The sequence below is a fragment of the Ursus maritimus genome, unplaced genomic scaffold (assembly GCF_017311325.1).
Source record: "Ursus maritimus isolate PB19 unplaced genomic scaffold, ASM1731132v1 scaffold_19, whole genome shotgun sequence".
In the NCBI taxonomy this organism is placed as follows: domain Eukaryota; kingdom Metazoa; phylum Chordata; class Mammalia; order Carnivora; family Ursidae; genus Ursus; species Ursus maritimus.
The window spans coordinates 15,258,730-15,271,149 of record NW_024424341.1 but is presented as its reverse complement, the minus strand read 5'-3'; the positions used below and the strand labels follow the sequence as shown (position 1 = coordinate 15,271,149).

The following is a 12,420-nucleotide window of genomic DNA, read 5'->3' as shown; positions in this document are numbered from 1 at the left end:
GTTCAGGCCTGTGTCTCCAGCAGGGAATGACAAGGTGGTGTCACGCCCACAGCCAGAGGCCACACACACCCTGGGAGCCACAATTCTGCTGTGAGGCCCTGTTAAATAAACTTCATGTCCTCTAAGTGTGCCCAGGGCCCCCAAAGCCTCTCCACATCCTAGGCCTGTCCTCCCTCAGGGTCAAAACAAGGAACACCTTCCTCCTCACTGACGGCTGACCAGCCACTTTTCATGTGTCTCATTTACTTCTCACAGGAACCCAAGCCCCAGAGGAGCAAACTGAGTTTGGGAACGGAGAAATGACTTGCCCAAGGTCAAACCCAGAGAGGGCTAAGCAGGCCTTGCCAGGTGCCAGCCTCAGGCCAGGGATATGCCCTGAAGGCTCCAGCCCACAGATTTCCAAGCAGGCAGCTCTCCACAGCCTCCTGTCTCTGCTGGGGGCGGCCATACTGCATCCTCCACCAGCCCCCACACTCTTAGCTCTGGAGGGCAGGGGTTGGGGGCAGGAGGGGCGCCCATTGCACAAGAGCTGTAGTGCGCTTCCTACGGTGTGAAGGGCGTTCTCCGTGGGGGTCAGCTCTAGCCCTCCTGAGTACAGTCAGGGCCCAGGGCAGCAGTCTTCCACCCGCACACCTGCACCCCCCCACCCCCACCCCCGCCATGGCTGTGCGTGAGGGGTGTCTACCCCTCCCAGCCCTGGTGTGACCTAGCCGTCACCATCAGCAGCCCCTGGACCTCGGGACTAAGGCGTAGTGCTCTCCGTCTCCTCCCCCCCCCCAAAGGCTTGGCTATCCAGGGCCAGATAGGCTGTCCAGGGCAATGGCCCGGTTGTCCCACACGGCCCAATGACTTGGCTGAACCCCCTCCCCCACCGACCCAGGAGCTCTGACCCAGCTCAGCCAGACAGGAGCTGAGAGTCCCCATCTCTCGGGGTGCAGCACAAGAGGGGCGACCTGAGGGCCACAGCCCAACAAGCTCTGAGCCCCCAGCCCCCAGGACCGAGCGCGCCCATTGGCTCCCGCTGACGTCAGAGCCCCCGCCTCCAGGTGGGCGCCGGCACTGCCGCAGCAAGGGAGGGGGCTCTGACGTCTTCTCCGGCGGTCAGTCTCCCCTCACCCGTGACCTTGAGAGTTGCTGGGTTTCAGCCCGTGGGAGGGGGTGAGGTGCTGGAGGGGGGCGACTAGTACGATTCATTCAATCAACCACAGCAGCAATTCAGCGGACTGGGACTGCACCCGGGGTAGGCGCTGACATCGCTGCCTGGGTGCAGGGCGGCCCGGGGGTCTGTGCCCCGGCAGGGCAGGCCGGGCGTGGGGTGGAGGAGGACGCGTGCCCCTGCTTCTCCCTCTCTGAGGAAGAACAGCACCCCTGGGCACTGCTGCCCGGGCCCCTACCCCCGCAGGATCTTGGCTGCAGCCTTGCCTGTCCCTACCCACTAGGTAAGACACTGCGACCCTCTCCTCACCTCCCCTCCCCCCGCAGGGACCTCGGCCTGAAGGCCGGGTTAGCACCCCGCCCAGTCCTCCCCGTCTCAGCCGGACTGGCACTGCAGTTCCCTGGGGACCGCAGCAGAGCTGCCAGCACCTACTAAGGGAGGGAGAGGCTGTCCTTCCGTTCTCACTCCGGCGCAGCCACCCAAACAACCACGACAACTCTCGTGGGGTCAGGACACGTGCGGGGAACAGAGCCTCCCCCAGCGCTGAGGTGGTCACAGGCCGGTGGCAGACACAGCCAGGCCCCTGCGCCAGGCCAAGGGCACACGGTCAGTGGGAGGTGCGCGTGCTGGCACCCGGGGCCACCCCGGCTTGCGGACGGGTCACACAGCTCATTCCCCTTGCTGCAGATTTCAGCCCTTCCCCGCAGGCCCTGACCAGCAACTAACCCCTAGCCACTGCTGCAGGGGGACCAGGGACACTAGAACCTACTGGCCTTGCCTCCAAGATGCCCAAGGTGAGGCAACCGAAAGCAGCTCTGCCAGCAGACAGAGGCGGAGGGCTGTCCCTTCCTCCCTGCCCACCTGGCCGCCCCCAGAGCCCTCACTCACCCCATCCCAGCACTCCGGCATCTTGCCGAGCGAGAAGGCGATCTGCCTCTACCAGGCAGGGCAAACAAAGGCCTGAGTCACCAGGATCCAGAGGGAGGGGGAGACGGCAGCGCTGTGATGGGGCGCCGCTCCCGGGCCATTTATATGCAGAGCCCGGTGGCCGAGGCCGGCCCGCCTCCCCGCGGGGTTTCAGAGCAGCCACTCGCTCTCCCCGAGCCCCCGCTTCCAGATTGGCAGTTGGGAGACGAACCTGGCTCTCATTGGCTTCCGAAGTCCTCGCTCACCCCAGCTCCCGCTCCTCCTCCTGCTCCCCCCTCCCCCCCAGCAACACAGCATCCTTGCTGGTCCCTGGGCCCTGCATCCCGATGGCCCGCAGCACACAGGCACACCCCGACAGCCGCAGCTGCACGCGGGGTCTTGGGAAGATGAGACAAGAAGCTACCCATACAGGTGTGTCCTGTGCCAGGCACCCAGGAACCGCTCATGGATACCAACACCGGCACAGGGCAGGGAAGGCCACCCGGGCATGCCCCAGATGGCACAGCCCTTGCCCCGTTCCCTGGGGTCTGAGACGGCCCGAACGCCAGCCTCCACCTCAGGAAGGTCTGGGTCACTTAATCCTGAAGGGATGGGGTATTGCCTGGCTGTCTGGGGCCATCTTCTGTCGTGACTCTGTTCCAGGGACTGCTCTTTCTCCACTCCCCAGGGTCTCCCCTGGGGCAGCCCCAGCTCTACCCACAGGTATGCCTGGTGCCTGCCCACGGGGCTGAAATGGGGGTTCTGGGGGCAGGGGGCCTGGGCCGAAAGCGGGACTAGCGGTATGGTGGGGCACACACCCCCATCCTACAGCGAGGGCCTGGAGGCCACAAAAGGAGAGGAGGAACAGGGGTCAGCCTGCCAGAGCGGAGGTGCCCACCTCCTGCAGAACCCCCGCCGCCCCCCCAGCTCTCCTTCCTGGGGCCACCGCAGGCCCCATGCCCTGTCCTCCTGAAGAGCAAGGAGCTGAGTGGGGAGCTGGCTAGAGACCCGCAGGTAGAGTAAACTGGGAAGGAGGAGGCAGAGGAGAGGAGAGGAAATAGGTCAGGGAGGGGAGCCTAGGAGGGACCCCAAGGACTGAGAGAAGCAGGAGCAGCTCAGAGGAGGGTGCTGGGCGCCTGTGCCCCCATTCTGTCTCCTTCACGAAGGAACACGCCACTCAGGCCCGCATGCCCCGCCACCCCTGCACGCTGGCTGGCAGCCCTGCGGGGAGGGGGTCACCTCCCCATCTCTGGGCACCCAGTGACCTGGTCAACACCTGCCATGTGTGCTATTCCCGGCCACGTCCTCTGCCTGGGGCACACCAACAACTTTCCCTGCCCCACCTGTGACCTCTGGCTCTGGGGGCCCAGCACTCTGTGCTCTCTCAGGGCAGCCAGGGTGCAGAACCGGGCGTCCCCCTGCCCCTCATGGGCTGGCCATGCTCCCTGCTCCCCACAGCCAATCTGACACAGCCCGCCCCTGCCCTGTCCACTTAATCCTCCTACCTGCTCCTCAAAGGGGCAAGTTGCTCCTTTGAAGAGTTGCTATGAAGACAAGAGCTCCATGAGGGGCTCCAGACCTGACCTCATGCCTGCCCAGGCCCTACCCAGGAGAAATGGGGCTGTCTGTGTGCCTCTCCACACTGTTGGTCCTTTCCCTGGATTGTGACTGGACAAGGCAGGCTCAGATACTGCCAGCCAAACCTAGGCCCCAGTCCTATCTCTCTCACTTCTCTGCTGTGTGACCCTGGGCAAGTCAGTCAACCTCTCTGAGCCTCCACATCTGTAAATGGGAGACCAGCTGTGCTGTCTGGACAGGTAGCTGCAAGGATAACACATAGTCCTCACACCCCTCTGGAAAAGGGTGAGAAAATTAGAGCACAGAGAAGTTAACTGTCCCACTCAGCCAGTAAACACGGAGCTTACCAGCACCTTCACGCTCTGGGCCTGCGGTCACATTATTAAGACCAGCAAATGCTTATTAGCATATCTCCCACTTGCCAGCCTCTTCCAAATGCCTTGCATGTGTTACCTTATTTTATCCTCTTAAAATCCACTTTACAGATGAGGAAAATGAAGCACAGAGAGGTTCTGTCATCTGCCCAACACTACCCAGGACCAGGAACTGCCTCTGACTCCATGCTCTGGTGGCCATAGTCACAGGGAGCTCGGGATCAGAGTGCTGGGTCTCGGGCATCGCTCCCCAATGCCACGAACACCTGGGGAGGTCCGAGCTCTCTGTCCTCACTGTACAAGTAAGGTAGTGACGTGCTGGGGGTCACATGGCCCGTAAGTGGCAGGGATAGGCCCTGGACCCAGGTCTGTCCATCTCTTGTTTGTCTTGCCTCCCTGACTGGCTTTGTCCATTGAGGCAAGGAATGAAAGGGGATAAAATCCCTGCCAGGCCCTGGCCCAAATAAGGCTCATACATCCTTTTAGCTGCTTTTCTAGAAAAAAACAAAAACACAAAGGCGCAGCCTCTCTGCGGGGTAAGTGGGGTAGAGGAGCCGGCGCCTTTTAACACATGCTGCCCTTTACCAAGCAAAGGGTCCCGAACACGGCTGGCAGCAGCCCTGGGCTAGGCCTGCCCTGCGGGGCACAGGTGCAAAGGACCCCAGGATTCCCCTCGCCCCTTTCCCCACACCCCCCAGGTGTGTTTCGGGGGGCTGGCAGTCAGCACCGCTGGTTTGGTGTCAGGCAGGGGCTTGCTGCTCTGGGATTTTATTTCACCAGCTCGTCCTGGGGCAAAGGGGCTGTTTGTTCCTGTTTTCCTGTTTGTTCCTGTCTTCCTTTGAGCTGGGAGGGTGAGAAGTCCCCCTTGAGGTGCCTGCCTTGATCCCTCACTGGGCCTGGGCCATCCCGGCCACATCCCTCCTCGCCCTCCTCCTGGGCTGTTTATTCCCCAGACCCCGTCCTGTCCTCAGCTCCAGAGCCCTTTCTGTTTGGAACCGGTGCTCCCAGGGGACTGGAGCACATGCACATGGGCTGCTCCGAAGCCTCCTTGGGTGTCCTTGAAGGGACACATGACCCAGGGCCTGATGCTCAGGCCTGGGATCCGGGTCCCTGCTGCAGCACAGTGCGGGGAGGGGGGGGGGGAGGAGCCTGCAGGCCACCCCGCCTCTCACGTCACCCTGGCATCCGTACCAGGAGGCTGGGGCTGTTGGTCCTGGGGCTCCGAGACCGAACCACACTGAAGGCAGGCCCAGGCAAGGCCATTTCAGCTAGCCAGGAGGAAGGTCCTAGAAGGGTCTGATTTTGCTCAGCAGCTTTTGATGGCCAGCAGGGCTCTGGAACCCGCGGAGGTGCGCGGAGGTTCCCGCTGCGTCTGCCCTCAGATGTTTTCTGAGGCCCGGAAATAAAGGGCCACGATGGGACTCAGAGGGAAGAAAAGTCTGGTCAAGTGCGCGAACGCACCGTGCAGAGGAATACATACAAAGAACAATTTCAATTTTCACAGGGAAGCTGACATTGAACTAAAGAGGACACGGTTGTCCTGGCGACAGTTTCCACGGAAACGGGAGCTATTTCAGAGAGCCAACCTCACTGGAGATCTTCCTCATTGGAGGAAAGTGCTGATTCAGATGACAGCATCCCAGCTCCAACCTCGATTCCCCCAGGCCTCACCCCTGTCTCAGTCCCGTTCAGGGAAGCAGCGGCGCGTCTCCCCTGAGGGTGGGGGCAGGGAAAGCTGCGGTGAACAGGGGGTGGGTCCTGGAGGCTGCGAGGTACCCACACAGAAGGGCGGTGACCCTCTTCCGGGAGCAGGCTGGGCCGGCTGGCAGTCCCCTACCTTGGGAGGTCGAGCGGAGACCTACCTTCCAGTCTGTGTCCACAGCCAAGAGGAAGGTGTCGGAGTTCTCCTGAGGGAAGGCAAACAGAGGGGCGGCATGTTAGGCCCTGGCTGGCCCGGGGGCTCCGGGGGGCTCAGCCCGGAGCAGACTCACTTGCTGTGCTCCCCAGTCCGTCTTAATGTTGACAAAGGCGACCACGGCTTCCCAGGCAGCGGGCCTGACAGATAAGCGACAAGTCGCTACTCATGTCAATTTTACCTACTAATTTAAAATGTGAAGACGTCCATCTCAGAGGCAGAAAGGGTGCGGTTTACAGAGGCTGACTCACACGGCTGGAAAGTGGGGGGATCTCTGAAGCCAAATCCTTGCTGCGGGTCACTTTGCTCTGCCGCCCCACACACGGTTTTCAAGGTCAGACCACTGGGGCACGACAGCAGAGGCCGGGGCAGGGGTGGCAGAGGAAGGCAGGACAACCAGACCCATGTTAGGGATGGGGAAGCGGAGGCCCACGCAGCGAGGGAGGAACTTGGGGCTCTTCCAAGCTGCACAAAGGCTCTGTCTGGGTCTGCGGTTGCTCCCACCTTTCCAGACCTGCCTGCTTTGTGCTCTCAAAGCACAGAGGTCCCCTGCTTTCAGGCTCACTGACACCAAACAGTGGGGGTCTCCGGTGCCCATCCTTCCCGCGGGCTGCAAGTGCGGTGAGGGCGGGACCACAGCTGGCTCTGCTCTTACCATAAAGTCTGGGCTGGAAGGGGCTCCCCAAACCCAGACAGATCTGGATGCACAAGTCTGACTTTGCAAATGAGGGGAACTCAGCTCAGAAGCACCCGCTGTTTGCAAGGCAGCACTGATGCGGAGGGGAAGAGGGGGGCTAGAACCCCATGTGTGTGTCCTCTGTGGGTCTGGTCTAGGGAAGGAAACCTCACGGGGGCAAGAGGGGAGCAGCACACGTCCAGGAAAAGCAGAGATCGTGGGCCTCTGCCTTGCTTTCTACTGCGTCTGTCTAGAAACCTTTCCTCCCCTCCACGTGGCTGTGACAAACTGGGGGGGTCCACCTAGCTTCGGAGCCTCAGTGTCCTCGAAGATTAAAGAGAAGCGCGGGGTTAGCGGTCGCGCTGTCCTTTACGCTCCTGCACTTGACTTTGCACGCCGCACAAGCTCCTTACTAAGGCTCCCCGGAATAAATACACGGATAAATGAGACAGTCAGATCAGGACCAGGATGTTGTCGGAGGACAGCCAAACAAGGGGTGCGCTGCTGACGCACAAGAAGGAAGACGACCCCGAATCATGGGAGCTAAAAGGAAAAGAATGAAAACCAGAAATTCGGATGTTTTACGGTCAAAATAAGGAAAAGTTCCACCCCCTGCTTTCCGGCAGTTCGGGGGGCGGGGGTGGCTGAGACAATGAGAGCGCTGGAGGGTCTCCCACCCAGAGAGGAAAGCCAGGTTTCCTGCGGCTGGGACTGTCCTCTGGCCTCACCTTCTGGCTCCTCCAGGGCCTGGGGGTTCTGCCTGCGGGAGGCGAGGAGAGGGCGCAGGCGGCCAGGCCCGAGGGAGGGGATGGGGGGCTCTGGGAAGGGGACGGGGCTGCCTCCTGATGAATCCTCTCAAGGAAGATCACACCCAAGCAGGGAGAGAGACAGGAGAGATTTTTATACTCGAGACCCGAAGGGTGCAGAGAAGGAAGCAGTTTTGTGAAAAACAAAATCAACACAAAGGATGAGGCAGATGATGGCGGGGTGCGCCGTGCGCTCTCAGTGGCCGGGGTTCCCGGGGACATGGGAAAGCCTCTGGAGGGGCAGGAGCCCCAACCAAGAAAAGCAATAACAGAATAACAGAAGTCAATCCAGAGCCACAGGAGGTCCTGGAAGGAGTGAGACAGACAGGTGGGGGAGAGGGCACAGCTGGGAGGAGGCCCAGGAGCGGGCTGCAGGGGAGGGAGGATGCGGGCTCAGGCACGGGCAGAAGGAGCAACAGTTCCCCGGTGGAGCCCTGGACATGCCTTCAAAGGCAAGCAAGCCTGAAACGGTGAGAGCGACGGGGGGTAAACGTGTGGAACTACACGCCCCTCACTGGACTCCAAGAATCTGCACCCAGCAGACCGCAGAAGGTTTAAGAACGGGGGGACAGACATCTTCCTGCACCGCAGCTAGACAAGGAGAAGGGGGAACGGCCGGGAAAGAAAGAGCCAGAATGGCTTTGGAAGGCCAAGAGTGAGGTCGTAGGCATCTGCAGTGGTCGTGCTGGGAGCACAGAGGTTTTTGGGGGGCTGGGGATGGGGCTGTTAATGCAGATGTGACCAGGTCGACACCATGGGGTTTGTACGGGGCTGAGAGAGAGAGAGGAGAGAAACAGCGTGGGGCGCGGGGGCTCAGGAATGAAACGCAGACCCTTTGGCAGGGCAGGCACGTCACGGTGCCAACTCTGGTCTGGGTCCAGGCGGGATGGAGTGGGGGACACCAAGTGCAGCAGACAGAAGGCAGAGCCAGGCTACCGGTCAAAGGGGCCACGCTCACCAAGTCGGGGTGGGAGGCTGGCAGGGAAGGGGCATGGGGGCATCTCTTGGGGTACCCTGCGGAGGTGAGGGGTAGGAGAGCCAGGCAAGGATGCACGAGGCCACGGGGCCCTCAGATCTCTGTGCCGTCCGCAGGCAGAGCCTCGGGGCAGCCCCTCCCTAACCCCCACGCCTCAGCCCTTGTGGTGGCGTGCAGGGGTCCCCAAGGGCACCGTCTACCCACCAAGCCTCGCAAGTAGGCTGTCTCTGCCTTCCTCAAAATAGGGGGTGCGTGTGGGGAGGAGGGGCTTTTCAGGAAGTTCTGGGAAACTTCCTTCTTCTGAGACGCATCACCATCTGCGGTGAGCCGACCCTCTTCCCTGAGAGCCTTCGGTGTGCAAGGCTGTGCTAGGCCGTGGAGAGAGCGGGAGTAAAACGGACAGGACCTCTGTTAGGGTGTCCATATTAGAGCTGGTATCGGAGAAGACCTCTCTGGGGACGGGGCACTGGATCAGAGCCTGAATAAAGTGAGGAACAGTTTGGAGGCAGGTAGCCCCGGCGGAAGAAGCAGCTGGGAACATGACCGGTGGGTTCAGGGAAGAGTAGTGGGTCCCTCGGTAGGAGAGGAGGCTGGGGGTTGGGTGCAGCCCTCCTCCTGGGCCTGGGAAGGACTGTGATTGTAGCTCGAGCCAGGTGGCGGCCACCGGCCAGCCTTAAGCAGAAAGTGACATGATGTATTTGCAAAGGCTGTAGGGTAAGGAGAGCACTGGGGAGGCTCCTGCCAGCCCCAGGACAGCAGATGGGGGGCCTTGGAACAGGGAGGGAGGACAGCTGGAAGGAAGGGTGCAGCTCACCAGCCGTCCCCGACCCTTCCTGAGGGCTGCCCCCACCTACTCAGGCCGTGTCTGCTAATCCAAGGTTCGGTCTTGAAGATAAAGGGCAGGACTGCCAGCCTGTGTGATTGGGCCCCTGGAGCCCCAGCCAGCCACTCTGTCCCAACACGAGGCACTCAGCAGTTCTGGGGCTCAGCTCCTGGCCGGAGGCTGTGAGACGGCAGGGCAGAGACCAGGGTGCCCAAGTTTCAGGGACTGGACTCCTGGCTTCCCAACCTGTAAAATGAGGGGTGGGCGGCTCAACAAGCAGAGACCCAGGGTCCCCATACTCAAGGATTGTCCGAGCAGTGGACCCAAAGCTTTTCCTCCAGTGAGGGAAAGGGAGGCTATGCCAGGCATCACAACGAGAACATGTGGGGTAGAAACAACTCTGGAATCGAACACCCTGTGCCCAGGCGGGGACCTTCTGGGACAAAACAATCTCAAATGCCTTAGTCCCACTGCTCCTGACGGCACTGTTGGTCATACTTGCCCTCGGCCCTCAGAAGCTTGCAAGGAAAGACAGAGAAGGTCGCAGATGACGAAAGGCCCTGCCACTGCCCAGTGGGTACCGTCCTGGGGCTCCAGGGCCTCCCAGAACCAAGGGCTGAGTATGGCCTCTTTCCCCAATAGCTCTGCGACCTTGCACGAGTTAACTTTCTGTGCCTCAGTTTTCTCATCACTGCAATGGGAATAACTCTCCTAAAAGAGTCTCCCAGCCTCAAGGACAGCCAAAGGCACAGCACGGTGGGCTGGGCTCAGGGTGGCGGGAGGACTCCAGGCTCGCGGCTCCCCACGGATGGTCCGCGGGCTCCTTGCCATCCGCAACACCGGAGGGAAGGCACGCGGTTTCCTTCTTGGCCACGAGGTGGCGCCCTCCGCCCCAGGACCCGAACGGGCAACTCACCAGCTCAGCGGCGTCCTGGCCCCGGAGCAGTGGCTTCTCCTCAGGGAATCGCAGCTCCTGCAGCCCGGCCATGGTCACGTCGTGGAGCAGGAGCCCTAGGGAGGGAGGAGAACGAGGGTTGGGCTCTGCTGCTGAATCTCCCCCGTGTAGAGGAGGACAGCACAAGCCCCGGCCGGGCAGGGGCACAAGGGACCACACCCACCACTCCCCGCCGCTCCCCCCATCATGTCCCTAAGTGAAGCCTCAGCGCCGGGCTTCCCAGGGGCAGCGAGGCTTGTCTGCAAGACCCGCCTGTTTAGCTCAGAGGAGGTCATTATACTATTTGCTCTTAAAAGTTAAAACACGTTTAGAAAGAAAGAAAAAAAGAGAAAAAAGCACCACAGGTTGATTCTTAAAACACTTTCAAGGAAAATTCTGCATTCGTTGAGATGCAGAGGGATGGGTGTGTGGAAGCCGAATGCAGGCGCAGAAGCAGACAGAAGCCGCTGGTGGTTGGAAGTAGACAGTGGGGTCCGGGAGGGCACAGGGAGGAACAGAACCAAGGGCTGTCCTGGGGGCCTGGGAGGAAAAGCCTGGCTGGAGATGACCCTGGGAGTGCGCAGGCAGAGCGCATAGTGATGCTGAAAGAGGGGGTGCTGGTCTAAACGTGCCAGCAGCAGGGAGCGATGACTGCTCAACCCACAGCCACCAGATGCTAGAGCCCAGGCCCTAAGGGCTGGGTGTCCCTGGGAGACCCCGGGCCTTCAGTCTGAAGCTCAGGAAAGGGTTATATGTGCACATGTGTGCATGCACGCCTGGGTGTGTATATTTGGAGGAGCCGTGGTGGGGGCAGGGGAGGCAGAGACAATGTGTGGAGCCCGGGCCGCCATTCTCCTTTATGAGGCATAGATTAGAAGGCACCAAGAGAAAACCTAGCCAAGGAGGTGACTGGAAATCTGTAAAAGGATTAAAATTGGCCAATAATTACATGAGAAAATATTAAAGCTCACGAGAAGTCAAAGAAATTCAAATTAAAACAAGATTATTATTATTACTATTTTTTTGCCCATGGGTTTGGCAAAGTTGGCAGTGCCGGTAGTGAGGCAGCGAAGCCCGCACTTCTCTCGTCCCGCTTGTGGGTGTGTAAACTGCTACTTCTCTCTGGAGGGCAGTTTTGCAGAATGAATTAAAGTGATTTAAAAGGGCTCAGAGTCTTGGACTCAGCAATCCTCTCCCTGGAAGACATTTCCTAAGGAAACCAGAGAGGGCACCTCATGATTCATCTGTAAGAATGCTCACCACAGTGCCTTCTAGGATAATAATAATAATAAACTAGAAAAACCTAAATGTCCACGAAGAAGGCACCAGACAAACTGTGGGTCAATCACTTGTGAACGATTATGTAATAACATGGGGGAGATGCTTGTGCCCTAACAAATGGAAGAAGTTCTAAAACACACAGGATCACCGAGGTTACAGAACAGGGATAGTCCCACAGATAAGCCAGGAAGGATGTACCCCATAAAGTTTACAGGCGTCTGTCCTGGGTGGAGAACTGAAACCGGGGGCTTACAATCTGAAATCTAAAAAACAGCATTTTTTAAAGATGATACGAAGATCACGGTCACTTCCTCCTTCTTGCAAGAATTTCACAGCTCTTGAAGGACTTGCCTGTGCTATTTAACTTCACCCTCCAGGGAAGTGAGATGAGGAAACCAAGAGGTTCCGAGGCATGCCCCCACGGGGCCAGGCGGTCTTTGGAAATGGGGTCTTTGGATTCCTACTTCGGTCCAGTGCTCCTTCCTCAGCACCCCAACCGCCTGACCTGCAAGGATGGACCTCTAGCCTTCCCCCCATTTGTTTGTCCTCCCTCAATTCTATTTTCATCTTCTCAAGGGGGAAGCCCTTGGACTTTCTCTTCTGCCCGGGAAGGCTGACAATCCCACCAGCTGGTTGGTCAGAAGGCGCACCCCAGCCCATCCCGCCCCTGCCCGCCCCTTCTCGCTCTGGAAGGCCCAGTGACAGCGGAGTTGGCGCAGTGGTTGCCTGGGACCCAAGGGCACGGGGTCTCAGATGGGGCCTATTTCTGTGGCCGACTGTCATGACACCAGGGTGTGGCTCCAGACCTTCCCTGGGCTTCCTTCCCTCCTTTTAGAAGCAGGACGCATCAGTCCTCCAGGGTATTAGGAAGATGGTGCCTCAGGATTACATGGGGGTTCCCCGCCTGAGTCTAGTTTGGGGGTTAGATGGGCTGAGGTTGGGCTGGGAGCTGCTGCTCACCCGGGGCCTTGTGGACGGCTGGTGGAGAGCTGCAG

The 12,420-nt window shown here is 59.8% G+C and overlaps 1 protein-coding gene across 2 annotated transcripts in view; it reads right to left on the bottom strand.

Annotated features, from left to right (window-relative positions):
• The window catches only part of NDRG4 (NDRG family member 4), a 43,903-nt gene that overhangs the window by 14,974 nt on the left and 16,509 nt on the right, over nucleotides 1-12,420 (bottom strand). For both annotated transcript variants that reach the window (XM_040633382.1, XM_040633381.1), the window contains exons 2-3: nucleotides 10,127-10,221; nucleotides 5,877-5,921 (exon numbers count right to left, since the gene is read on the bottom strand). In XM_040633382.1, the coding sequence (XP_040489316.1) occupies nucleotides 5,877-5,921; nucleotides 10,127-10,198 (117 nt within the window). In that variant the 5' untranslated portion in view covers nucleotides 10,199-10,221. The remainder of the gene's footprint in view (nucleotides 1-5,876; nucleotides 5,922-10,126; nucleotides 10,222-12,420) is intronic.